Below are 25,605 nucleotides of genomic sequence, written 5' to 3'. Positions count from 1 at the left end.
TCACGAAAAGGAATATCTAATAGCTGCTCCGATGACTCCCCGACTATCATTATCATAACAACACTTAGTCAAAATCCATAATACTTCTTACGGTGAAATGACCATTTTACCCTTGGTCTAAATTGGACCATACCTAAGGCCCAATTCCATCTTATCTTCCCGGCCCACTAATGGCCCAATTTTCTAAATTGGGCCCAACTCCTCAAATGGGCCTTATTACAAGCCCAATAAATCCTTAGCCCAAAATAAATAATTTCAAATGGCCCAATATGGCCTAAGAGGCGCAATACTCTAAGTCTCAATTCTAGTCCCAGAAACTATGCTCCATAGTGGGAGCTCATCCGTCCGCCGAAGGTATATATTCAGAAATCAAAAATGCTATTGTGACATGAAAAAGGTTTCCGATCAGTTTATTCCTTAGGTTCATTTTCTAGATCCCTAAAATACCCCCAATATCATTTTATTAATGTACCCTCATCCCTTTATTTTTCCACTTATTTACAAAAATGCCACAATGCATCTTGGCCATCCCATTTTTCTTCGGAAAACTATGAGTTCTCAAATGATCATCTCTCTCCCCCCCCCTCTCTCTCTCTCTTTCTTTCTCTTTCTCTTTCTCTCTCTCTCTCTCTCTCTCTATATATATATATATATATATATATATATATATATATATATATATATATATATATATATATATATATATATATATATATATATATAATTTGGTTTTATAGTGGCTAATACTATTTTCTTTCTTTCTGTCATTAGGGATGTCATGTGTTTTCATAGGTCATTTTTAACTTACTAATCATTAGATAAACGTATGCAACTATTATAAGACTAGAAGAATAATAATGCCGAATAATATTGATGCTGAGTTTTAAAAAAAATATATTTGCTTCCGGAATCACCCACTAAATCGTAAAATGTTTTTAACATTTCAAGATTTCAAGACGTAAAATACTTTCCAACATATAATTTGTACATCGATATTTGGATATTAATGTTGTGTACCGACATCATTACAAACATTTTAAACACTTATGAGTGGCACCCTTGCTTTTTTTTTTTTTTTTTTTTTCTTCTTTGTGTATATCATTTTAATTAATGGCATAAATTTGTCAAAAGTACCTTTTATCATCTAGACCCGACTTGCATCAATAAATTTGTAAGGTGACAATACGAACATGCATGAAAAACTACGCCTTCAAAAGCTAATTTTAAGGTCTTTAACCATATTTTTACATTATTAGAAGTACTGTAAAATGATTTAACAAAAATTTATTTTATAGGTTATTAATTTAATATATAGTTAGTAAATTGTTTTTTCAACCAAATTGTTCCCAAACAAGATTTATTTATTATTATTAATTTTTGTAGTTGTCACGTAAAGCAAAAGACATATAATTAATTAAATCGTTATTTTGTACTTATAAGATTAGTAAATCTCTAAAGTTTATTTGACCAGATTGAGATAAGTTTGACTTTGCATTTATGTTAGGTTGGATGCTTATAAATTATAATTTTCAGTTAAAGTTTATAGCTATTCTACGTGGCAATTAGTGTTTTTCGGGGTGCCTAAATAAGTTACACATGTACGTTTCTAATTGGTTAGTCTACGTGGAATGACATCGCAACCCCTGTAACACATCAACCCTTCCAAAAACGCAGAACCCTTCTTCGAATCCTCGAAATCGTCCCACGTATTGGATTCGAAGCTACATACAGTCCTCCGACCATGAAGATATTGAAAATGGTGTCAGCCATGGATCTGGTAGCATGGAGAGGCTTCGTATACACTATATTCATACTCCACTTCGTCTTCGCTTGCCAACTCCTTCTGCTCCAACCCCTCGTTTCTGCCCTAGGTACATGTTGTTTCATCTATTTTCGTATGTGTGATTTAGTGTTCTGATTAATTATGAGCTCCCCCGTCGATCAGATCACAGTAGGGTTTCTGCCGCGTTCTGTTTGAGATAGATTTCAAAATGATTTAGTTATTGACATGTCCTTTGAAAGTGATTTCGGTTTTTGTATGTTTAGTATACTAATGTGGTATTTTGATGAACGAAGATTAGAAGATTTGGATTTGGGTGTTTAGTTCAGAATTTTGAATTGATACCGTTCGATTTTGGAATTCCAAGCCCAGGATTTAGATTTAGGCTTTATTGTGTCATTTTTAGCTCTTTAACTGAGTTGAATTGAATGTATATCGAAGTTTAAAAGAACCTAATTTGTAATTTCTGAAATCCCCCAATGGAAATGTGTGTATGAGCTCTTCAATTAGGCAGTCTTCTGAAATTTCCTTTGACTGTCATGTATTTTTATCTGTTGTTCTTTGACTGAAACTGAATAATGCATTATGCAGATGGAAAATCTGGTGATACAGCTGAATTGTTTGAGAGAGTTTCACATAGTATCAAAGTTAAACATTATAGTGAGGCAATCAACGATCTTAACACTGCCATAGAAGCTGATCCTTCACTTTCAGAAGCATACTGGCGTAGGGCTTCTGTTCTTCGTCAGTTGTGCAGGTTCTTTTTTGAGCTTTCAGTACATCGTATAATATTTCTCACAAATATGGGAACTCTGTTTTCTTCTCTGTCTGATAATAATAACAATCTTTAGATCACCTCACCTAGTTATTCAATACTAAATTACTATTAACTACACCCATCGTCCCAAAAATGTAACATTGAGATCCCTTGTGGAAAAAAACCAATCTTATCTTGTAGTCTTGATCACTATATCTTTCTGAAAGACAGATAAACTAAACATAATTTCACATAGTTCCTGATTAGAAACTTATATGATTCAGGCGATTTTTGGCTAATGTAGATATGAGGAATCCGAGAAGAGCTACAAGAAGTTTCTTGAAATGAAACCTGGAAATTCTGCTGTTGAAAAGGAGCTTTCACAAATGCATCAAGCACAAAGCGCTTTAGATACAGCCAACAACCTCTTTGATTCAGGCGATTATACAAAAGCTTTGGATTTCATTGATAAAGTTGTTCTTATTTTTTCTCCAGCATGCTCACAGGTGTATAAAAAATTAAAAAGTAACTTTGCTTTTTCGCTTCCTCATTTCATCTTCTCCATTTCTTTATACTCACATATTTTCTTTAAATTTCAGGCTAAATTACTAAAGGTGAAGTTATTACTAGCTGCTAAGGACTATGCAGGGGTAATTTCGGAAGCAGGATATATACTTAAAGAGGATGAGGATAATCTACAGGCATTACTCCTCCGTGGTCGCGCCTATTATTATTTAGCTGATCATGATGTAGCTACAAGGTTCTTTTTTTTCATTATTTAAAATTAAAACAGATAAAATAATCTTCCAAAAGTGACTAATTACTTAACTGTTTCAGGCATTACCAGAAAGGGCTTCGTCTAGATCCAGAGCATAGTGAATTAAAAAAAGCATATTTTGGGTTAAAGAATTTACTTAAAAAGACCAAAAGTGTAAGACTTTAACTTTTTATATATATTCTGGTTTGACTTTCTCACAATAACTTTAAACTTTTTTTTTTTTCTTTTTTCAGGCAGAAGAGAATGAAAAGAAGGGTAAGCTGCGTGTAGCTGTGGAAGATTACAAATCTGCCCTTGCATTAGACCCTGACCACGTGGCACATAATCTGCATCTTCATTTTGGGCTGTGTAAGCTTTTGGTAAGGCTTGGTAGAGGAAAAGACGCCCTAAATGCTTGCACAGAAGTTTTAACCATTGATGAAGAACATGTTGAAGCTTTGGTTCAGGTTCTTAATTTATTTAATCTCCCACTTATTAAAAATGTTATGTAATTCGACATTTTGACTAATTTTAAACTTTATTAGAGGGGTGAAGCTAAATTATTGACAGAAGATTGGGAAGGAGCTGTTGCAGATATAAAATCCGCTGCAGAAAAATCTCCTCAGGTTGTTTTCTTTATATATATATATATTTTTTTTTACATAAAACTTATTTTATTCTAGTTGCAATAAGTTTATAAATTATTATTTTTTAAAGGATATGAGCATTCGAGAGGCACTCATGAAGGCTGAAAAGGCTTTGAAATTAAGTCAACGAAAGGATTGGTATAAAATTTTGGGTGTTTCAAAGACTTCATCAATATCAGAAATAAAACGAGCTTATAAAAAATTAGCATTACAATGGCATCCGGATAAAAATGTTGACAATAGAGAAGAAGCAGAGAATAAATTCAGAGAAATAGCGGCTGCATACGAGGTTGTCTCTAAAACCTTAATTTTAGTAAATGTTTTGTTTTGCTTAGAATTTTAATTTAATAATTTTTAATTATATATAGGTTCTTGGCGATGATGACAAGCGTGCAAAATATGATAACGGTGAAGATATTGACGAGGGTATGGGTGGCGGCGGCGGTGGCGGTTTTAACCCTTTTGGTGCAGGCGGTTTTGGTGGCGGCGGCGGTGGTGGTGGTTACACATTTCATTTCGAAGGTGGTTTTCCTGGCGGCGGTTTTGGTGGTTTTCACATGTGATTTTTTTTACGGGTTTTGTACTAACTTAAGCCGAGTTAATAGCAAAAGATTTTCATAGGAAATTGAGTTCAAATTATGATATGATTTCTTATTTCTTTTGTTAAAATCTGCAATCAGTGATACAAAATTTTAAGTTCTTGAAAGACTGTTTATATTGTTTTTATTCCATATACACATTATGACAAACTTTGCTTTTACAATCAAAAGCTTATTATGGTCTAGGGTGTTGACTAGACTCGCCAGTTTGACCGGATACTGTAGGCTGCTCTGGCTGTGTTGTCTCCGGTGAACCACCTTGTTGTGGCGGCTCTTCTGGTGGCGGAGGTTGGTTTGACCAGTCATGCCACCTTCCCCGCCATTTCAAGAACTCGTAAATAATTGAAGTCCCGCACATTGCACCACCAAATCCAGCAAATGTAGCAAGCAAAACCGATAGAACACCAGTCACATTGAGCTGTTGATATTTGCAAATATTATATAGTTAAAATTTATATTATATAGTTTAATATTAACATTTAATCCGGTTAATTGTGCTTTTTACCTTCGAGTAGAAAACATGAGCAAAAGCAACCACAAGAGCAAACTGAACTGTTGCATAGATCCATGCATATCGTCTTTTCACTAAACATAAATTGTAGAATTATTAGTTCTTGAGATTTGTTTGCTAATATGAAAAAAGGATTTGTGGTAGTGTATAATGTTTTGATTCTTTCTTTCTTCTTTTGTTTATAATGTAGAAAGGTTTTAGGGTAAACTTAGTTTTGTGATTGTAACATTTTTTTTTTCTTTAGAGGCATATGGTTTTTCTTTTGTCAAGTGAAAATGATGAAAATACCCATTGTTGTTGATGTCATTGATGCAAGGAGACCCAATATGCAAGAAAAAGGCAAAGATATAGCAATTGCACCAGATCCCATTTTGTTAACCTTTTTACAAAAACACCAATATCAGAAACACAAATCTATCTTTCAAAAAGATTCAAGATTTAGGGTTCTTGAATCTTGACATACCAAAAGTTGTTCCAAGAAGCAAAAGTAAGCAAGCATGCTGACAATCACAAGAACAGGCACATCCTGCCATACCCTGCTAAAAAAAAAACCCACGTTGAGAAATTACTTATATGCCCATGAATCAAATGTAAAAACAACAACAAAATGTTACCTGTATCGAGGTCCTTCATACTCATTCATACCTCCATTTCCATTCAAACCATGGCTTTGAGATCTTTGAATTCTTAAAAGTGTTACAGGAAGATTCTTGACTTCTTGCTTACAAACCTCACAAGTTTTATTCCCTTTGATGCTAAACCATTTTATTGCACATTCTTTATGAGCCAAAGCTAACTCCCCTTTGCAATTGCACTCCAATTTTAGGGTATCATCAACACCTTCTTGTAGTTCAACCATACAGATTCTACAAACAGCTTCTTCTTCTCTGATATCCTCACCCTTTCGTTCATCACCATTTCCATCTAAAGAAAACGAATCACCCAAATTGGACACAACAAATACTTGAATCACGGATTTTAACCTAAACCCTTATTGATTTATGAAGTTTACCATGTTCAACTGTAGGATCGACATTTATGGTGAGATGAGTTCCTTGTGAAACTTTTGTTGTAGTTGGAATTATCCGAAACACTCCACCTAACGACTCTATTTGTGTGACGCTTTCATCTTTAATCAAAGCAGGAACAGAATTTGAACGATGCATACCCCGATCAATCAAAACTTTCTGTCAAACATTGAATTCAAGTTAAAACAGATGATAACATTACATAATGTATAATGTATAATGTATTATGTATGAGCTCCAAAAATCAAGAACGACTTACTTCTATGGTGTTTCTACCATGTACAGACTCCGGATTTGAGTGGGTGATTGGAGTTACGGGTAAAGACGATGTTCTATTCATTCTCGGGGTGAATAGTTTTGTAAAAGATAAATTTCTTGACATTTTTACCCTTCCTCGTATCTCTGATGGTGAGCCACCAAGGGCTAGAATTGCAGCCTTTTCGATCTCTGAAGTTCTGTTTTTGAATTTGAAACTTATTTTAGGAAGGAGGGTTTTGATGGATTTACCTCTAGATGACGAAGGGCTTGATGATGATTCGTTGAGTTTGGCATAAACGTAAGTAGGGCTAGGCATTGGGGAAAAGTTTACTCGTTTTGGAGTTCTTTGTGGTGTTAATGGTGTGTTCATGCTGACATCATCTTCGATAGAGGTGTTATTATATGTTCTTTCTGGTATCTCCAAGATGAGGTGCTGTGATTTTGAATGTTGATTGGATTCACCCACTTCGGTTATTTCATTTGTTGTAGTATCTTCTATTATTTCACTCGCTTGTTCAACCTGCCATTGTTTAGAAATTAGAAGCGTTCATGTTTGAGTATTTACTTTTAAACTTCAATGTTCTACGACATCGATATTAATTCGATTTTAGAAGCTAAAAACTATGGGGAGTTTTTAAAGAAAAATGAACACTTGGAGTATGAAAAAACTCTGACGTTTGACTTTCGAAAGTCAACCATATGCCATTGTTCTCATTAAGCAGCAAGGATATCACGATGAAATCACTCTACATCCAGATTCAACATTCTTAATTCAATAATTACAATGATAAATTGATAATGATCTTGGGTTCTTACCCAGAAAATTTAGTTAAATCTCTTAAAGAGCCAACAAACTTCCTATTGTTTGTGTGTGTTTAAGTGAGATTCAGAGTTCAGACACCAGAATTTTACATCAAAACGTAACATGTGTATGAACGATTGTTCAAAAATTTCTAAAATAAAATCAGAAAAAAAGAAAATATAATTTGCTGGGCGACTTACACTATGTGTGTGAAAAACAGTAAGAACCAACAGAAAGATGCTGATTTTGTAGACGAATTTTCAAGAAACATTTCAAAGATCTGAAAAAACCCAATTCCCAAAACATAAAATCTTGCAGCGATACAAATTATCGTCATCACGTCTCTAATTAAAGGCATTGCCTGACTAAGTAAGTCCATGTGTCTGTGATTACGTGAGACACACACCAAAATTTATCGATAATTTTGCAGAAATTCAGAAAGAAAAAATCCCCCGATCAGAAGAAGCAATTTTGTCAACTTATTTCACAAGTATGGTTAGTGTGTGGGGATGAAAGAGAGAAAGAGATTGCATTTGAAATACCTTATGAATCGGAAGAGGTGGAATATCAAGTGAGATGCTATTGAGAGCTTCTTTGTCAGTTCTGGCGTTAGCCATGGATTGAATGATTTGTCTTTCAGAGGCTTGAATGTGTCAATGATATATATAATATGTACAGAAAATGTTTGGGAAAATACACACAAACCCTGTAAAAACCCCAAAAAAAAATTTATATATATATATTTAAGAAATTGATAGAAGGGTGAGTGGGGTTGGATAATTGTGAGACACCAACAACTTCGTCCTCGTACCAGTGTACCACGGCAGGCTCAACCATAAAATATTTCCCAACACGACTGATATTGAGACCTTATTCTTTTCACTAACCTACAAAAGATATCCCCCAACATATGCTTAACTTACAATTTTTGCATCTAAACTTTTTTCTTATTCATATTTGTTACAAAATGAGATTATTATTATTATTATTATTATTATTATTATTTTAATTTCAGATATCTAAGTTTTTAATTTTATCATTTTTAAGTGTTTACCCTAATATGGTCTTTTTTTTTATTTGCATAAAAGCTTGAAACTTACATAAGTTGTTTTTTCAAATATGATATATCAATGATGTAAGTCAAGTCGGTTACATTCTATTTAAGTGTTTGGTTACGTGGCACCGACTCAAATTTGTGGCTAACACGGCACGTTAGCCAAACTCGCAACCTTCCATATACAATACCAAAGCATCTACCATTGAAATGATCCTTTTTTTTTTTTTATAAAATGTTGCACTTTCATATATATTGTATTAAATGTTGGAAGCTTTTAAACATCATCATCATCATTATTATTCATTATACATGAGCTTATAATAAGCCAAATAAGCAATTCAATTGTTTGATTACATAGTTTACTTATTCTATTAGTTGGATTGAATAAGCATAAAAAACCTTATCTTAACAATATAAATATTTAAATGAGGGTTGCAATCATTAAGGCAACAAGCAAACATAATCACAAACCAACATCCCCTTCCACCCCCGCCCCCTCCCCCTCCCCTTCCCGCCCTTCTTCCCACACTCGGAGGCACGCCCTTCTCCTCCGTGTTAGGTTGGATCAACGAACCAAAAACAAGCAAAAATGAAGCTAGGTTGAGAAGTTGAAGTCCTAGCAACTCTCTATATTTGCTTGTGTGGTATTGTATACGGAAGGTTGCGAGTTTGGCTAACGTGTCGTGTTAGCCAAAAATTTGAGTCGGTGCCACGTAACCAAACACTTAAATAGAATGTAACCGATTTGAATTACATCATTGATATATCATATTTGAAAAAACAACTTACGTAAGTTTCAAGCTTTTATGCAAATAAAAAAAAAAGACCATATTAGGGTAAACACTTAAAAATGATAAAATTAAGAACTTAGATATTTGAAATAACGTAAGGCGTGACTTGTTGATAATATCAAACTTCAAACTTTTTTGAGCTGTGGCAAGATACGTTGTTTGTAAAGTGTGAATTAAGGCGACAATTTTGTGTGTGTGTATATATATATATATATATATATATATATATTCTACTATTATTTATTTTTACTTAAGACGACATTTTGTTAACATTTGACGACAAGTACAAGTCTTGGAGCCATGACGAACTTTTTAAAATATTGGTTATTATAGTCTAACTAGATCCTCTTTGTGTTTAAAAAAAATTATTTCCATTACGTTTATGATTCTATTAACTATTTCTAGAATTTATAATGTATGTATATGAGTACGAACATATATATATATATATATATATATATATATATATATATATATATATATATATATAGTTAGATTCATGTGAGACGATCTAATTTTGTGAGACCGTAAGACGTATTTTTTTATTTTTTTATTTATTTTATTTTTAATTTGTTTTACTTAATTCATGTTCCGAAAATAATATTTAAAAAAAGAATTTTTTGATTTTTTCATTTACTTTGCATTTTAAAATTATTTTTGGAATATATACAGTGTAATATTCTATTTAGAATATTTCACGTATTTTTTTAAAAAAAAAGGATTTTTTTTATTTTTTTTAGTTAATTCAAGCTCCGAAAATAATATTTAAAAAAAAGATTTTTTAGATTTTTTCATTTATTTTGTATTTTAAAATTATTTTTTAGAATATGTCAGTGTAATATTCTATTTAGAATATTTCACGTATTTTTCAAAAAAAAAACGGGATTTTTTTTATTTTTTATTTTTTTTATTTTTGTTTTATTTTTTTAGTTAATTCATGTTCCAAAAATAATATTTAAAAAAAGAATTTTTGGATTTGGTTTTACGGTCTTACAAAATTAGAATGGTCTCAAATGAACATGAACCTCTATATATATATATATATATATATATATATATAGTTTGTGTGTATGTTTTTTTAAACGGTGACACTATACCACTATTTCTATTATATTTAAACCAATGTTTTAAAACCCGGGTTAACCCGGCCGGTTCAACCTGTTGGACCGTGATCCGGGGTAGAAGGCGGGTCAATTGAGACCGGTTTTTTGTAAAAATACGAACCGGATCGAATCGGTCGGGTTTCCTCTAAACCGCGGTTCAACCGCTTATATCGAACCGGTTAAAACCGGATTGACCCGTTTTAATAGGGTTTGGATAGTTGAAAACAAGTAGCGAAGACCAAAACAACGAGCCGTTTACGGTTTCTTCAATGTTTTTCAATGTTTTTAAATATTTAAACTTTGTGGACATTAAATTATTGGTTTTATATGTTTATGCATTATACATGAAAGTAAAAATATATAAAAATAGAGAAAGACCATAAATCGGGTTGACCCGGCGGTTCAACCGGTTGAATCGGTTGACCCGTGAACCGGTCATCATACCGGATCAACCAAAAACCTGGATTTTAAAACATTGATTTAAACCATCAATCACTTGGCTTGAGAGGCAAAATGTCAAATATGATACCATTATGGTATAAGCCTTTTATGTGTATGTGTATTTACGCATGTGTAAGTTAACATAAAATACTAGGAGACCCTATCAAAATGATCAAAACCAAAAAAAAAAAAATTGATAGACCCCTCTAAACAAATTATTTTTACAAATTAGTATAAAGCTGATGAAACCAACTAATAAAAATGACTATATTAAAATAAAAAGAAAAGGTTTATTAAGGACCACAATGACAAAAAATATTTATGACTAAAATCAGATTTTGACAATGGTTTTTTTTTTCAACAACAAATTTTATCTACTCTTACTAAACTACTTTTAATATCACTTATGTCCCGAACGAGATTTGAACGTTCAATTTTTTTTTTAAAAAAAAAGGACAACACCTCCTATGTTGGACTGGACTATAATCCCTTTGGTATTTTGATAAGGAAAATGATTCGTACACAAAAGTTTTTAATCATATACAACAATTTATGTATTATAAGATTGTACAGTACAACATTTTAAAACACTAATTGTTGTGTATGGAGAAAAATTATTATGTACAAATCATTTCCTTTTGACGATAGTTCTTTGAGTTCTTAAATTTTTCTTTATTCTTTACTCAAACTTAAAAAAAATTATAACAAGCCCTTCATAATGGGTAAGATTCAGATCCATGACAACTTGTTTCTTGGGATACTTAATTCATAGTGATCGGGTCAAATTTCTTTATGTTAATTAAAGTTTTATTATTATTATTATTTGGTAATAATTACGAATATTGATTAACCAGTTATGATGTACAATTTTTTATCACAATGCCGATTAGAGATATAGATTTCTTACGTATCTATTTATTCGTGTTCCCCTACAGTTTTTTACTATTTTGGGTGAGTTTTTTTTTTTCAATAATATTGACCGTTTCTAAACAAATCTGATTATTCGTTATATATTATATAAAATTATAGCAACCCACTAAGTATTGTAAGCAATAAGTATTGTTCATCTTAATAATTTATTAATACAAATTGGATGTACTATAGTTGCCATTTTATTTATTATCAACACCCATTGATGACAATAATAATGGCTCAATCCAAATGGTTGACTATGTGTTTTATAAATTGAGTTTACTTTTAGTGGGAAAAAGGAGTAGCATATGTTTTATGCTTTTCACTTGATACAATATTGTTTTGATATATTATTTAATAGTATTTTTATTTTTAAATATCGATAGTCGATCATATGCTTAAGATGCCCTTTATTCGATGAAAAAAAAAAAAATAACCTTCTGGATCTAAAATCGAAATTATTGATTTTAACAATGATTATTAATCCACAAACTAATAAATTAATTAAAAACTTAGCCCAGAAGAACTATATTTTTTTGGATAATTCAAAATAATATGTAAAATAATTAACAATGAAGAAGAGGTGTTCAAACTTCAAAGGATGGAAATTATTATAAGATTTATTAAAGCATAAACTTTCAACTTTATCATAAGACAATTAAATAGTAGTGAATGAGATACTACATAATAATTATTATCTTTCTTTCATTTATTAAATCTTTATTATGTGTTTACCATGACCCTTGCTAGCAACTTTAAGACTATGGAAAGTGGTCATCACCAACCCACCGAAACTCACGCGCTATTAGATACCACAAAGGCAACACATCAACATCTAGCTCCTGACTCACACTATGAATCCAAATTAGGGTAAAACACATTTTTACTTTTCCACAAGCTTGACCCAAAGCCAATGCCCAAACTAGATGACTAACGACCCCAAATCCAAAAATAACATCTAAGGCCCAAATACGACCCAATTTTTCAAATTGGGCCCAATTCTTTTCGTGGGCCTTTACCTAAGAAAGTCCAACAAGAAAAAAAGCCCAAACCATAAAATCCAGATGGCCCAACATGACCAAAGACAATCCGAGCCCAAAACCGAAGCCCAAAACGAAGAGGCCCAATATTGTCGCATACGCGGGGCGTACTCCGGAGGTATGCCCAACATACGCAAGGCTGCGTAGAATCCATCATCAGGGTGACAGATTGATTATGTGGGGCATACACCTCCCTACACGGGGAGTACCCTCGCAAGACTCAATTTCTTCATAAGTGCTTAATGGCTTTAGCACTTGAGCTCATACTTCAGATCCAAGGTCCAGAGGCATACTGGGGTCATAAAGTTCCAAATTTTATGACTTTTCCACGTCCAAAAAGTCCTTAATGCATGGTCTTAATCCATTAAGACCTTCTACAAGAAGGATGGAGCTAAACTAGCTAAATGGACCTCATTTTTATGGCTTAGAACCCTTCTTAACTCTTCTTAGTGTCTGAAAGGACAGCCCAAAACGACCAAAATCAAATATGCATAACAATGGAAGTTTTGGGACAAAAAGAACATCATAAAGCTACCAAAATGAGAACCAAGCAAACAAAGCATAAATGTAGCAACTTTTTACCTTATGGAGCTTCCCAAGAATGTGATGATCCAAGATTCACAAGCCCGCTTCAACTACTAATCTCCTTCATGCAACTCTTTCTTCATTAAGCACACAAAGAACATACTTTTAGCTCAAGACACCCTCTTATGGGGTTAGGGTTTGGCAAAAACAACTCAAGGGTTTGGAGGCTGAAAAGATGAGGCTAAATGATCCATAAAGGTGCTTAAATACCCCATAAACCCTAAAACTTAGGGTTTCTTTCGGACAAGAGTACGCGTAGCGTACATATTTGTATGCCCAACGTACTAGGGCAGGCCCAAGTACGCTTAGCGTACTCACATGTACGCTTAGCGTACCACTCCTCCTAAAATTATGATTTTGCCACTCGGGCGTCTTGCGACCACTTCCTTCCAAAACAAGGACCAAAATGACATACTTTAAAACCAAGAGATGAATTTGAAAATGCCTGAAAACCAGGGAATTATAGATTGAGACAATGAAACTTGAGATGGTTGTGAAGGTTGTTGACGTTGGGAGGCTTGGGATTGAAATTGTGGAGAAGGTTGTTGTTGAAAGGTTTGAAATTGGGGTTGATTGAATTGTGGTGGTTGTTGTTGTTGGTAGTAGTGTGGGTGGTATGAAAGATTGGTGAATAGAGGTGGTTATTGAATTAGAGATGTTATTAATTGCATGTAACTAAGATTTGCTAATTGATCATTTGGAGTGTTTGGGGTGGGTGAGGTATTTTGGTTTGGATCTATTAAAATATGTGAGGAAGGAATATTTTTTGGTGAATATGTGTGTTTGTGTTGAAAGAGAGAGAGAGAGAGAGAGAGAGAGAGAGAGAGAGTATGTGTGTGTATGTGAGTGTGTGTGTGTGTGTGTTTGGTGAATATGTGTGTTTGGATCCCATGCGTTTTCCATCTCCTATACCGGATAGCCTAGAAATAATGCCTTTGGAGAGTTTGAGACTTTAAGTATTCGATTTTGAAATCACCCACACGTCCGTTCTCGAAAGCTACTCAAAGTATTAATCAAAATTCAAAAGTATTAATCCAAAAAACATGTCCTATTATTTTTATTAAACAAGATATTGTAATTAATACTTTTGAATTTTGATATGGGTTACCTATGTAGATGTTTGTAGCAGATTTGTTGGATTTTGAAAGTAATTATTCTATCTTAAACAATTTTATATATAAAGTGAGAAACCCTTCTACCTTAAACTATTTATAAACAATTTTACAAATATACAACTTTTTTTAAATTGTTAAGTATTAATACTCTGAGTTGAAAACAATAATAACAAATGTGAAATGATCTTATACAAAATAAAAATATACAAGCATATATTCACGATTTCAATACTAAAAACATCATCATCTCCTCCACCTCTACCGTTAAACAATATCATTAATATTATGTTTTCATTTAAATACATTTATATATATTAGTAACAATATTAATAATAACAAGTTCAATAAAAAGTATTCTTATTTATATTTTTAATAATAATAACAACAACAATAATAAGAGTTTTGTTTGTAGAAAAATCATAATATTTTTGTTCACAGAAAAATCATAATATTTTTTATTTACAGAAAAGTCCTCATATTTTTGATTAGTTTACGAAATATTCTCAAATTAGTTTGGTACCGGTGAAAAATGATCAAACTGTAAATTTTTACCGGTTTTCAGTACTTTTTCGTTCAAAAAAAATCTTGAGACTAAAGTGTAAATTTTTCGTAAATATTGAGACTTTTATAAAGATTTTATATTTATTATTTAATACATAATATATTTTAGGACATTATGATATGATGACTTCATTTGTCACATTTAATTAAGAGCGTATAACTTTTGCAGCCACGGAAAGTTGCAATTAAAATTAATTGTTGTCATTATCATATCAAACCTATAATTGACTTTTTTTGTTAGTTAAATCATTAATTTGTTTGTTTCTTTATATTGTTGCAATTATTAAAAAATATAAAATTTTAGATATACTATTTCAAGTTGAAGGCGCAAACAATATCCAATTTCCCCTGCTATCAAGTTAGTTCTAGTTAATGGATGAGAAATTAAATTGTTCTTTATCTTTTATGATTATAAATATTTTTACCCATTAAAATGATGATAAATATTATCATTCCACCATTCAATTTAATTTTATTTAATATATTCTTAGTACATCCTTAATTAGATAATTAAAAAAATATGAAATAACATAATTTTACTAGCTAGAAATATTTATAAACTAAGAAATTTATTTTTTCTTGATTTTTGTTAGATCCACTGAATTAAATATTTCAATAAAAACATATGCTCTGTTTTTTCTTGCATAATTTGATTATTTCATTTACATCTTCAATCGGCAAACAAAAAACAAAAAACAAAAAACGATATATATATATATATATATATATATATATATATATATATATATATATATATATATATATATATATATATATATATATATATATATATATAGAGGTGGGTTCAATTGAGAAAATAAAAAAGGTTGAGATTGGGGGAATCATTCCCAGCCACTCATTTAATCTAAGCATAAAAGACACGGTGACAAACTTGTAAATATCGTAATAACCTTCAATCTCAAATACTTAACTATAGAGAATTCGATAACTGTTCGTTCATCATCAAAAATTTTCTCCAACCTTCAATAATCATCCAGATTTCTTCAACTAAAACGAAATTTCTTCGTTGTTCATGAAATTGGAATCGGAGTTCTGGACTCGCATTCACAGTCGACATTGAGGGACTTAGAATCGGTACTCACAGGTTCCCAAACGGATTTTCGGAAATCAAAATCAAATTGAGAAATCGATCAGAGATAGGATGTCGCATCTGAAGTCAAAATCGGAAGTATATGATGATTTGGAATTGATAACTTGATGTTTTTAACATTTTTAAAATAGTTAACTTGTTTGCACTCCAACTGTTTGATGAAATGCATAAACTAAATTACCACGTTATATTCACATATGAATATGTTTTCTCACCTGAATCAGTATATGATTATTAAAAACACAAAACAAATATGCAAGTCTGTATGTTATTCATATGTGAATAACATATAAAAGTTATATATATTTGTCAAAATACCTTCAATATTCATAAGTGAAGATACCTTGTAATATTCATATGTGAATATACTGTGTAATATTCATAAGTGAATATATCATCTAATATTCACAAGTGAATATACTCAGTAATATTCACATGTGATATACCATGTAATACTATTTAATATTCACATATGAAATATCATTTAATACTCATAAGTGAATATATCATCTAATATTCACAAGTGAATATACTATGTTAAAATTCACAAGTGAATTCATCGTCTAATATTAAAATATGAATATACTATGTTTATTATATGTTATATTCATATATGAATGATACTTAAATTGTAAAAAAAAAAATCATACTTTTTATTCATAAGTAAATAATGAATGTATTGTAATAAAACTTGATGCATTGTTATTTATTTATGAATAACGATAGCTGAAAATATAAAAAAAAATTATTTTATCTTAAAACTATATCAATATGGATGTCTATTTGTAGAGAATAAAAAATCATGAATTTTGGTATATTTAAAATCATTTTATAATAAAAATAGCTTATAAAAATTAAAAAAAAAAAACTATGTTTTTGTATATATTAAGGTAATGATTAGCATAGTTTAAGGAAATATGTTATGTTGGAAAACACATGTGCATTCGTTTCCCATTTCTGTCGGTACGTTAGAGCTTTTTGCGGCAAAAATAAATGATTGGCTAATAATGATTCCCCCATTCTCAACTTTTTTTTTCTCAATTGAACCATCCTATATATATATATATATATATATATATATATATATATATATATATATATATATATATATATATATATATATATAGTTTTTGGAAATCACATGAATTAAATTTGATATGCGATATTATTCGATGAAATTGTTGATTGAAAAACAATGATATATGTATTTTTTATTTTTTATTTTTAGGCTAAAGATCCAATTTTTTAAGCTATTGTTTACACTTTGTATTGCGATAAATGATCTAAGAAAAATCGATTAAACTAATCAAAACGAACTAATTGATTCCACAATAATTGACTATTTTAATTTTTGTTACAACTCCATGACTAAACACAAGATACATGAAAAAAAAAATTAATATTCTTTTACATCTACTTTCGGTTAGTTCTATTAAATTGGTTGTTTATAAAAGGGTTATATATGTCTATAAACAGATTCAATGTGAAAAATAAATAATAAAATGGTTGTCAACTTATGTTTAATGATGTATTATAAGGTGATTATGGAAAGTTTAAGAGAGTTTGTGATTTTTCTAGTCGTATTCATCTTTTCTGAATTCAATTTTTTGCATTGGAAGTCTTTGAGGTGTATTTTCTTTTAATGTTGTGCACCTTCATAGGTTTCATGGTCTTGTTTGTGATCTTATGGATGGCTTGAGGGTTGAACTTTCTTTATAGTGTGATTAAAATTCCAAACCAGTAGACATTGAAATATCTTCCTCTAACTTCAAACTCATAAATAAGGAATTTGTCAAACATAAGCGCTTCGATGATCCAACCTACATCAGGTTCGCAAGGTCAAGTTTCTATTTTTTGTGCTTAAGCTTGGTTTTGTTTTAGATGTTAAATCTCCCCTATTTTAGTTGATCCGGACATCGAAGTAGAAAATGAACCAAATCTAAAAGCAATTTATAATATGAAAAAAAATTAAGGACTTTATACACAGAGAATCCAAGAGCTTATTCATTGGTCATATAAACAATTCCTTATATAACCTCCTCTATTATGTGTACATGTTGGTCACAATCCTAGAGAAATCTGCAAAGCCTTTGAGCTTAAGTACAAGATACATGAGGAAAATACTAACAAGTACCTTATGTCAATGTACTTAAAGTTCCAAATGGACGATCAAGAACCCATCTTGGAGTAGTTGTATGAGCTTCATGTCTTATTCAACAAGAAAACCAAGCTTTCCACTTCTCTATCGAAGCTCTTCATGCCCCAACTCGCCAAGTAGAGGAGTTAAATGGCCACGTGATTTTTAGAGTCCACTCGATGAGTTGGAGGACCCCAACTCGACGAGTACGTGCTGAGTGAGGAAACCCTGATTTTCAGGGTTTGCATCCTATTTAAAGGACCTTAAGCCTTCATTTCTGCATCCCTTATCACCCTAACACTCTGTGAAAAACACTAATTAAGCTATAACTTTAACATCCCAAATTTCGAGACCAAAAATTTTATTTTTGATTTAATAATTTATAAAACATTTTACAATAATATTGTCAATAAAGCAACATATTACAAAATCAAAATGTTGTGTCCCAAACCATGCCATCAAAAATAATGAAAATCAAAGTGCAGTACTAGAAACCCAATGCGGAAACCATGTGTATTTGTGTGATGCGGTGCTACACCGCCGACTCCTTCCCCTTCGACGAATAGGTACCTAAAACCAAAATTGTAAGCACAAAGCTTAGTGAGTTCCCCCATCATACCACATACAATATCATATCATCGGTATCTTTCATCCGATAACTACCATCGGTATCTTTCAACCGGTATTTGCCATCGGTATCTATCAACCGGTAACCGCCATCGATATCTTTCAACCGGTACCTGTCATCGGTATCTTTCAACCGGTAATCGGGGACTATTTCACCCCTACTGCTATCATACAATATCAAGATATAATCATACAGTCAGGCATATCTGGGGTACTGACCTACCCTTCGATCCTAACGACCGATGTCAAGGAAAAACTATTCCATACTACTACCACTAACATACAAATTGCATATCATACAGGCATATCTCATGACCATATCACATAAACATACCAAGATAATTATCACAGAGACAATTATCCACCAAATACCCCTGATGGTGGGCCGACATTGTGGCCTTAGACCCACTCCTACTGGAAGGTAACTCACCTCGATATCGTGTAGTGTCTGAACTATTTTCGGTGTACAAGTAGACTACCCTCGACTCCTCGATCCCTACACGACAACACTTCAAAGTTATTCATTTGAGTATGCAACCCTAACTGGGGTCATACCAATATAGTCAAAGTGAACATTTGGTCGAAGTCAACTTCCAGTTGACCTGACTACCCAAGTTGGTCAACCAACTCATCGAGTCCATACCATTCAACTCGATACAATCCCCGTCTCCACTCATTGAGTCTGGCAAGAACTCGACGGGTTCTCCTTCGATCTTACCCTCAGGGCCAACTTCATCTGACTCGCCGAGTTCACCTTGAACTCGTCGAGCCCACCTCCCTCTTAAGAACACGTCTAGTCTACAACACGCCGAGTTGTATGAACAACTCGTCGAGTCCAAGGGAGTCGTCGAGTCCCATGACTCACAGGCCCCCTAATGAGCTTGAACAACTAAGGGATCTTCCTTGCTCTCATCTGGTCCTTCGATAGAAGGATTTGATGGTCATTACGCTCCGACTCGTAGAGTCCCAAGAACGCCTCATCGAGTTCACTCTTGACCACCACCATACATTCGATCTAAAGGGGTCTTAACACACCAAAACCATAGATATGGCCTTCAAATGCCCATTTTACATGTAAAGTCCCGAACTTGATGCACATGTAAGGGGTTTTTGGCTCAAAAAGCCATAAGAAGTAACCTACAAGAGGCATGGGGCTCTCATGGCCATAAAGTTGGCACCTTTATGCCATGAGACACCTCCTAAGGCCCATATCTGAAGTCAAACCCCATTCAATCCCTTTATAATCCGAAAATGGCTTTGAAAGCCCCCAAAATCCCAACTCCAAAGATGAATAATCACGTAGAAGACTAAGACAATATATTTTTACCTTGAATGAACTGGATATGGAACAAATCTCCTGGATCTTTAAGCCCCAACTTGCACTCCCAAGCTCCTTTCCTCTTCTCAAGCTTCACAACCCACCATAAGACACCAAAATGGCCTTAGAGCACACAAACTAGGCTAGGGTTTCGATATACTGTCTTATGGGAGTGATAGAGAGGAAGGAGGCTGGGATAAGTTGTTTAAATACGGTGCAAACCCTCGAATTTAGGGTTTCACCCAAATAGTACCTACTCGCCGAGTCAGGGTCCCAACTCGTCGAGTAGGTCAATTAAACTCTACCGCGGTCACGAATCTACTCGACGAGTTGGGCCATCAACTCGTCGAGTCCCATAACAAATACAAGAAACCTTGAATTAATACATACCGGGAATCAGGTGTTACAAATCTCCCCCACTTATTTTAGACTTTATCCTCGAAGTCTGCTACCTGGTCCTAAAAAAGCTCGGGTAGTGCTCCCTCAACTCGTCCTCTGGCTCCCAGGTCCATTCCGAGCCTTTTCGGTGCTGCCACTGAACCTTTACCAACTCCACTCTCTTGTTCCTCGGATCCTTCGACATCCTGTCAAGGATTGCCAATGGACGCTCGATGTAGTTCAGGCTGTTATCGAACTGAATATCCTCTAAAGGCACCACTGCCGAATCGTCCACCAGGCACTTCCGTAACTGGGAGACATGAAAAGTGCTATGAATCTGACTGAGTTCGGTTGGAAAATCTAGCCTATATGCCACCTTGCCCACCCGGGCTATAACCCTGAAGGGCCCAATATACCTAGGGCCCAGCTTGCCCTGCTTCATGAATCGAATGATGCCCTTCCAAGGCGACACCTTCAGGAGCACCATATCCCCGACCTGGAACTCCAAGTCCGATCGACGCTTGTCGGCATAACTTTTCTACCGACTCTGAGCAGTCTGAAGCCTGATCTAAACCTATTGGATCCTTTCCGTAGTCTTAAGTACCACATTTGTACTCCGCATGACCCTCTAACCCACCTCACCCCAACATATCAAGATCCTGCACTTCCTCCCATACAACATCTCGAAAGGAGGACAGTCGCTGCTCGCGTGATAGCTGTTATTATAAGAGAACTCCGCTAAAGGAAGGTAAGTATCCCAACTACCTCGTAAGTCTAAAACACATGCTCGTAGCATATCCTCTAGAGTCTGGATAGTCCGTTTGCTCTAACCATCCGTTTGCGGGTGGAAGGCGGTACTAAAATGCATACAAGTACCCAGCTCGTCATGGAACTTCTTCCAAAACCTGGAAGTGAACCGCACATCCCTATCAGAAATCAATGAAAATGGCACCCCATGTCGCACCACTACCTCCCTGATATAAATTTCGGTCAACTTTTAGGCTGAAATGCTTTCCTGAATCGAAACAAAATGGGCGCTCTTGGCTAACCGATAAACGATGACACAAATTCAATCCATTCCTCATGCGGTCCTGGGATGATTCGTGATGAAATCCATAGTGATATCCTCCCATTTCCACAACAGAATATCCAACGGTTGGACCTTGTCGTGAGGTATCTGGTGCTCAGCCTTGACCTTCCTACAGGTCAGGCACTTCTACACGAACCAAGCTACATCCCTCTTCGTACAGGGCCACCAATAATCAAGACGAAGATCCCTATACATCTTCGTCACCCCGGGATGGATAGAGAACTTGGATTTATGTGCCTCCTCCATCAATACCTGGCGCACACCTCCATGATATGAGACCCACACCCTACATTGAAGGGTGAACAATCCTCGACTATCATAGTCAAAGGAGGAAACCTGACCCACGATTCGCTCGCTCTTCCGATGTTCCTCCTTCATGGCCTTATGTTGGGCCTCCTGAATCTGCTCCAACAATGGATGTCAAAAAAAACCCGAACCTGATTAACCCGACCCGACCCTAACCCAATTGAGACATTTAGGGTCAGGTTTTCTAGGGTCAAAATTCTTAATCGGGTTATTCGGGTTAACCCGACAAACCCGAACTATAGTTAGGGTCGTGTTTAGGGTTGATTTTTTTATAAAAGTTGGGTTTCGGGTTAACCCGATTTACCCGAATAAATATATACTACAATATTTATGTATTTTATTCCACCTCACATCTTCTATTTTTGTACATTATGTGGCCTAAAAAAGAAGAAAATATGATGTAACACAATTATAGAACAAAATATTGCTTTTTACAATTGGAAATTAATATGTAGCATAGTAAAATAATATGCAATGGTAGTTTAGGTGGCCTAAAATAAAAAATACACAACCTCAAATCAAATGCATAAAGCTTTTTACTTGTATAGTACAAACAAGAAAAATAAACCATATGCACTCAAAGTCATTTGGATTTAACACATCCTAATTTAACCTTCTGAAAAATAAACCTTATTATAAATATAACACAATATTTATGTCTTACATTGTCACCCGATTAACCCGACTAACCCAAACCTATAAACCCGAAACCCGCATAACCCGAACCCGGATAACCTGTACCTTAATAGGGTCGGGTTCCGGGTGAAATAATTTTTATATAAAACCCGACTAACCCGACCTGTTTAACCCGAAACCCGATCGGATTGTCCCGATTAACAGCCCTAGTCACAACTGTCATTCTCATACAGGTATCCCGAATCGGCGCTGCCTTGCGCCTAAGCACGTCGGCCACGACATTGGCCTTCCCCGGATGGTAGAGGATCGCGCAATCGTAATCCTTTATCACATCAAGCCACTGATGTTGCCTCATATTCAGATTTGGCTGGTCCATGAGATACCCCAGGCACTTGTGGTCCATGTAAATGGTACAATGAACCCCATAGAGGTAATGACGCCAAATCTTGAGAGCGAAAACAACATCCCCCAGCTCTAAATCATGCGTCGGATAATTCACCTCGCGAGGCTTCAACTGCCTCGAAGCGTAAGCAATAACATGCCCCCTCTATATCAATATCGCGCCTAAGCCTGAGATATATGCATCACAATATACCACAAAGTCCTCCATACCCTCCAACAGGTATAAGATTGGCGCCTCGCATAATCTTTGTATCAACATCTCAAATGCGGCCTGCTGCTCAGGCCCCCAGGGAAAGACCACGACTTTCCTTATCAACCGAGTCAGGGGCACAACTATCCCGGAGAAGTCCTGAATGAATCTCCGATAGTAGCTTGCCAGTCCCAGAAAGCTCCAAATCTCTGATGGAGACCTCGGAACCTCCCATCTCATCACGGCCTCCACCTTGGTTGAATCAACCGAAATTTCGTCGTGGTTGACAAGGTGCCCTAGAAACTGCACCTCGTGCAACCAGAACTCACACTTGGAGAACTTAGCATACAAGCCTCCCTCCTCAAAGTATCCAACACCTCTCACAAGTGCTCCTCATGCGACTCCCGCGTCTTGGAATAAACCAAGATGTCATCGATAAAAACTATCACAGACCGATCCAACATCGGTCTGCACACACGGTTCATAAGGTCCGTGAACGCGGCACGAGCATTGGTGAGCCTGAAGGGCATCACCACGAACTCATAGTGGCCATAACGCGTCCGAAACGCAGTCTTCTGCACATCCTCCTCTTTGAACCTCATCTGATGATATCTTGAACGCAGATCAATCATGGAGAACCAAGATGCTCCCTGTAGCTGGTCAAAGAGGTCATCAATTCTTGAGAGTGGGTAACGGTTCTTCACCGTTACCTTATTCAGCTCCCTATAGTCTATACACATCCGATGCGACCCGTCCTTCTTTTTCACGAACAGAATTGGGGCTCCCCAGGGTGAACTGCTCGGTCTATTGAATCCCTTGTCTAACAGCTCCTACAGCTGTGTAGACAACTCTTGCATCTCAGGAGGAGCCAACTGATATGGTGCCTTGGCTATCGAAGTCGGACCATGGACTAGGTCGATACTGAACTCTACCTGCCTTTCTCGAGGTATCCCAGGCAGCTCCTCGGGGAATACATCCGTGAAATCTCGCACTACTGGCACATCACCCACCGTCTCCTTACCCGCCTCTCGAGTATCCATAACATAGGCGACAAATCCTGCGTAACCCTGCTGAAGGTAGCGCCTAGTCCTCGCTGCCGAACATAAAAATGGTCCTCGTTGCGGTCTTTCACCCTGAATCATCAGCTCTCCCCCACCTGGGGTCCTGATCCGCACCAACTGTTGCGCGTAGTCAATCACTTCCCCATTGGGATTTAGCCAATCCACACCGATAATAACCTTGTTCCCCCGCAAAGGTATTGGAACCAAGTCTACCAGGTAACGCTCCTCGAACAGCCTCAAAACACAATCTTGGTAGACCTCTGATGCTCGTACTGACTGGTCGTCCGCAATCTCAATCTCTAGAGGAAAATCCAGCATGCCCGTACACTCCGGAAACTTCTTGCTAAGCGTAAGAGAGACAAATGATCGGGTAGCACCCAATTCAAACAATACCTGAATTGGGATACCGTTCACATGGAACAACCCTAAACATGGCATACATATATCAAAATCACAGCAACATAACATAAAGAGTAAAGATAAGAAATCAAACTCGTCACCACATCGGGTGCAGCGCGTACATCCTCGACTGTCAACTAAAATGCTCGGCTCCGCATCACCGGAGCCTCTACCTTGGCCTTTCAGCCCTCCGTAACCCGTACTGACACTGGGGTCGGCGCCGCCGCTGGCGCTGCTGTCAATCTAGGCCAATTGGCCTTTTTATGGCCCATCTGATTGCAATGAAAGCAAATCAGGTCTGATATCTAAACCATGGGAGCAGGGGCAGTATAATCCCTGCCAAAATGCCCAATCTTGTCGCACTTATAGTAGCCGGTACCCAATCCAGTGCGGAAAACTCCCTCATATGACCGACCGCACTTCCCACAGCGGTCCCGCCCCTGCTGGCCCTTCGACCTTGCGTCGAATCCCTTGGGTTTCTTCTCCGAAACCCCTGCAACATGCGCAGTCTCTAACTTCCACTTCCTGAGGTGCTCCAAATCAATCTCCCTCTCCCGCGCCCTGGCAATCATGGACTCCAGGGTTGGACAGGGCGAATAGTTGACATGCTTCCGAATGTCGGCTCTCAGCATATCATGATAGCGGGTCTTTCCGCATCTCCTCATCCCCGCATACTGGGGTACCAACAAAACCCTCTCTCGGAACTTGGCAGTGATATCCGCCATAGTCTCTTTAGTCTGTCTCATATCCAAAAACTCTCTGGACAGCTGTTGAAGCTCCACAGCTTGTGCAAACTCAGCCCTGAATCGGGTCATGAAATCTGACCAAGTCATATCCTCGATAGTTGGGGCTCCTAACGAATCACCAAATAACTCCCACCAATCTCTGGCTCGATCCCTCAAACAACCTGTAGCAAAACGGACCTTTGATCCTTCCGGGAAGAAGCTTGTCAACTGCGCAGACTCGATGTCTGCAATCCATCTCCTAGCAGTAATGGGGTCCTTCACCACATGGAAGTATGACACACTACTCCTCTGAAGTCCTTGAAGGATAATGTGCGTGTACCCGTTTGGCTAGACGCCAAATCACTCCTGAATGATCGGAGGTGATCCTCCATCGATAAGCCCCTCCTTGATCGACCTGAAAATGACCATGGTCGACTCAAGGATACATCTCATGATCTCAGTCGCGATGAACTCACATAGC

General features: G+C 35.6%; 2 protein-coding genes across 3 annotated transcripts; one reads left to right on the top strand and one right to left on the bottom strand.

Moving 5' to 3' along the window:
• The first annotated feature begins 1,606 nt into the window (after positions 1-1,606).
• Positions 1,607-4,647, top strand: P58IPK (DnaJ P58IPK-like protein). Its single transcript, XM_078981588.1, has 9 exons — positions 1,607-1,871; positions 2,372-2,537; positions 2,842-3,043; positions 3,137-3,297; positions 3,375-3,468; positions 3,549-3,761; positions 3,840-3,920; positions 4,012-4,230; positions 4,310-4,647. The coding sequence occupies exons 1-9, from the start codon at positions 1,742-1,744 to the stop codon at positions 4,502-4,504; spliced, it is 1,461 nt and encodes a 486-aa protein (XP_078837714.1). The 5' UTR covers positions 1,607-1,741; the 3' UTR covers positions 4,505-4,647.
• Positions 4,567-7,920, bottom strand: LOC145032693 (uncharacterized). Of its 2 annotated transcripts, none has more exons than XM_078981586.1 (8): positions 7,682-7,920; positions 6,339-6,857; positions 6,064-6,238; positions 5,666-5,975; positions 5,515-5,590; positions 5,340-5,430; positions 5,046-5,125; positions 4,567-4,958 (listed from the first exon to the last, which is right to left on the bottom strand). In XM_078981586.1, the coding sequence occupies exons 1-8, from the start codon at positions 7,754-7,756 to the stop codon at positions 4,716-4,718; spliced, it is 1,569 nt and encodes a 522-aa protein (XP_078837712.1). In that variant the 5' UTR covers positions 7,757-7,920; the 3' UTR covers positions 4,567-4,715. The 2 variants fall into 2 exon arrangements, with proteins under 2 accessions (XP_078837712.1, XP_078837713.1); XM_078981587.1 differs by having other exon boundaries at positions 5,515-5,587; positions 7,682-7,918.
• Positions 7,921-25,605: the final 17,685 nt, after the last annotated feature.

The sequence above is a fragment of the Lactuca saligna genome, chromosome 2 (genome assembly GCF_052625555.1).
Source record: "Lactuca saligna cultivar CGN05327 chromosome 2, ASM5262555v1, whole genome shotgun sequence".
Classification (NCBI taxonomy): Eukaryota; Viridiplantae; Streptophyta; class Magnoliopsida; order Asterales; family Asteraceae; genus Lactuca; species Lactuca saligna.
Note: the sequence above shows the minus strand (reverse complement) of the source record. Positions and strands in the feature narration are given on the sequence as shown.

Coding starts and splice junctions, on each gene's coding strand:
- P58IPK (XM_078981588.1), top strand. CDS start 1,742: ATGAAGATATTGAAAATGGTGTCAGCCATGGATCTGGTAGCATGGAGA. Junction 3,469..3,548: donor TACTTAAAAAGACCAAAAGT/GTAAGACTTTAA, acceptor TTCTTTTTTCAG/GCAGAAGAGAATGAAAAGAA. Junction 4,231..4,309: donor AAATAGCGGCTGCATACGAG/GTTGTCTCTAAA, acceptor AATTATATATAG/GTTCTTGGCGATGATGACAA.
- LOC145032693 (XM_078981586.1), bottom strand. CDS start 7,756: ATGGCTAACGCCAGAACTGACAAAGAAGCTCTCAATAGCATCTCACTT. Junction 6,239..6,338: donor ATGGTAGAAACACCATAGAA/GTAAGTCGTTCT, acceptor AATGTTTGACAG/AAAGTTTTGATTGATCGGGG. Junction 5,126..5,339: donor AATGACATCAACAACAATGG/GTATTTTCATCA, acceptor ATTTATGTTTAG/TGAAAAGACGATATGCATGG.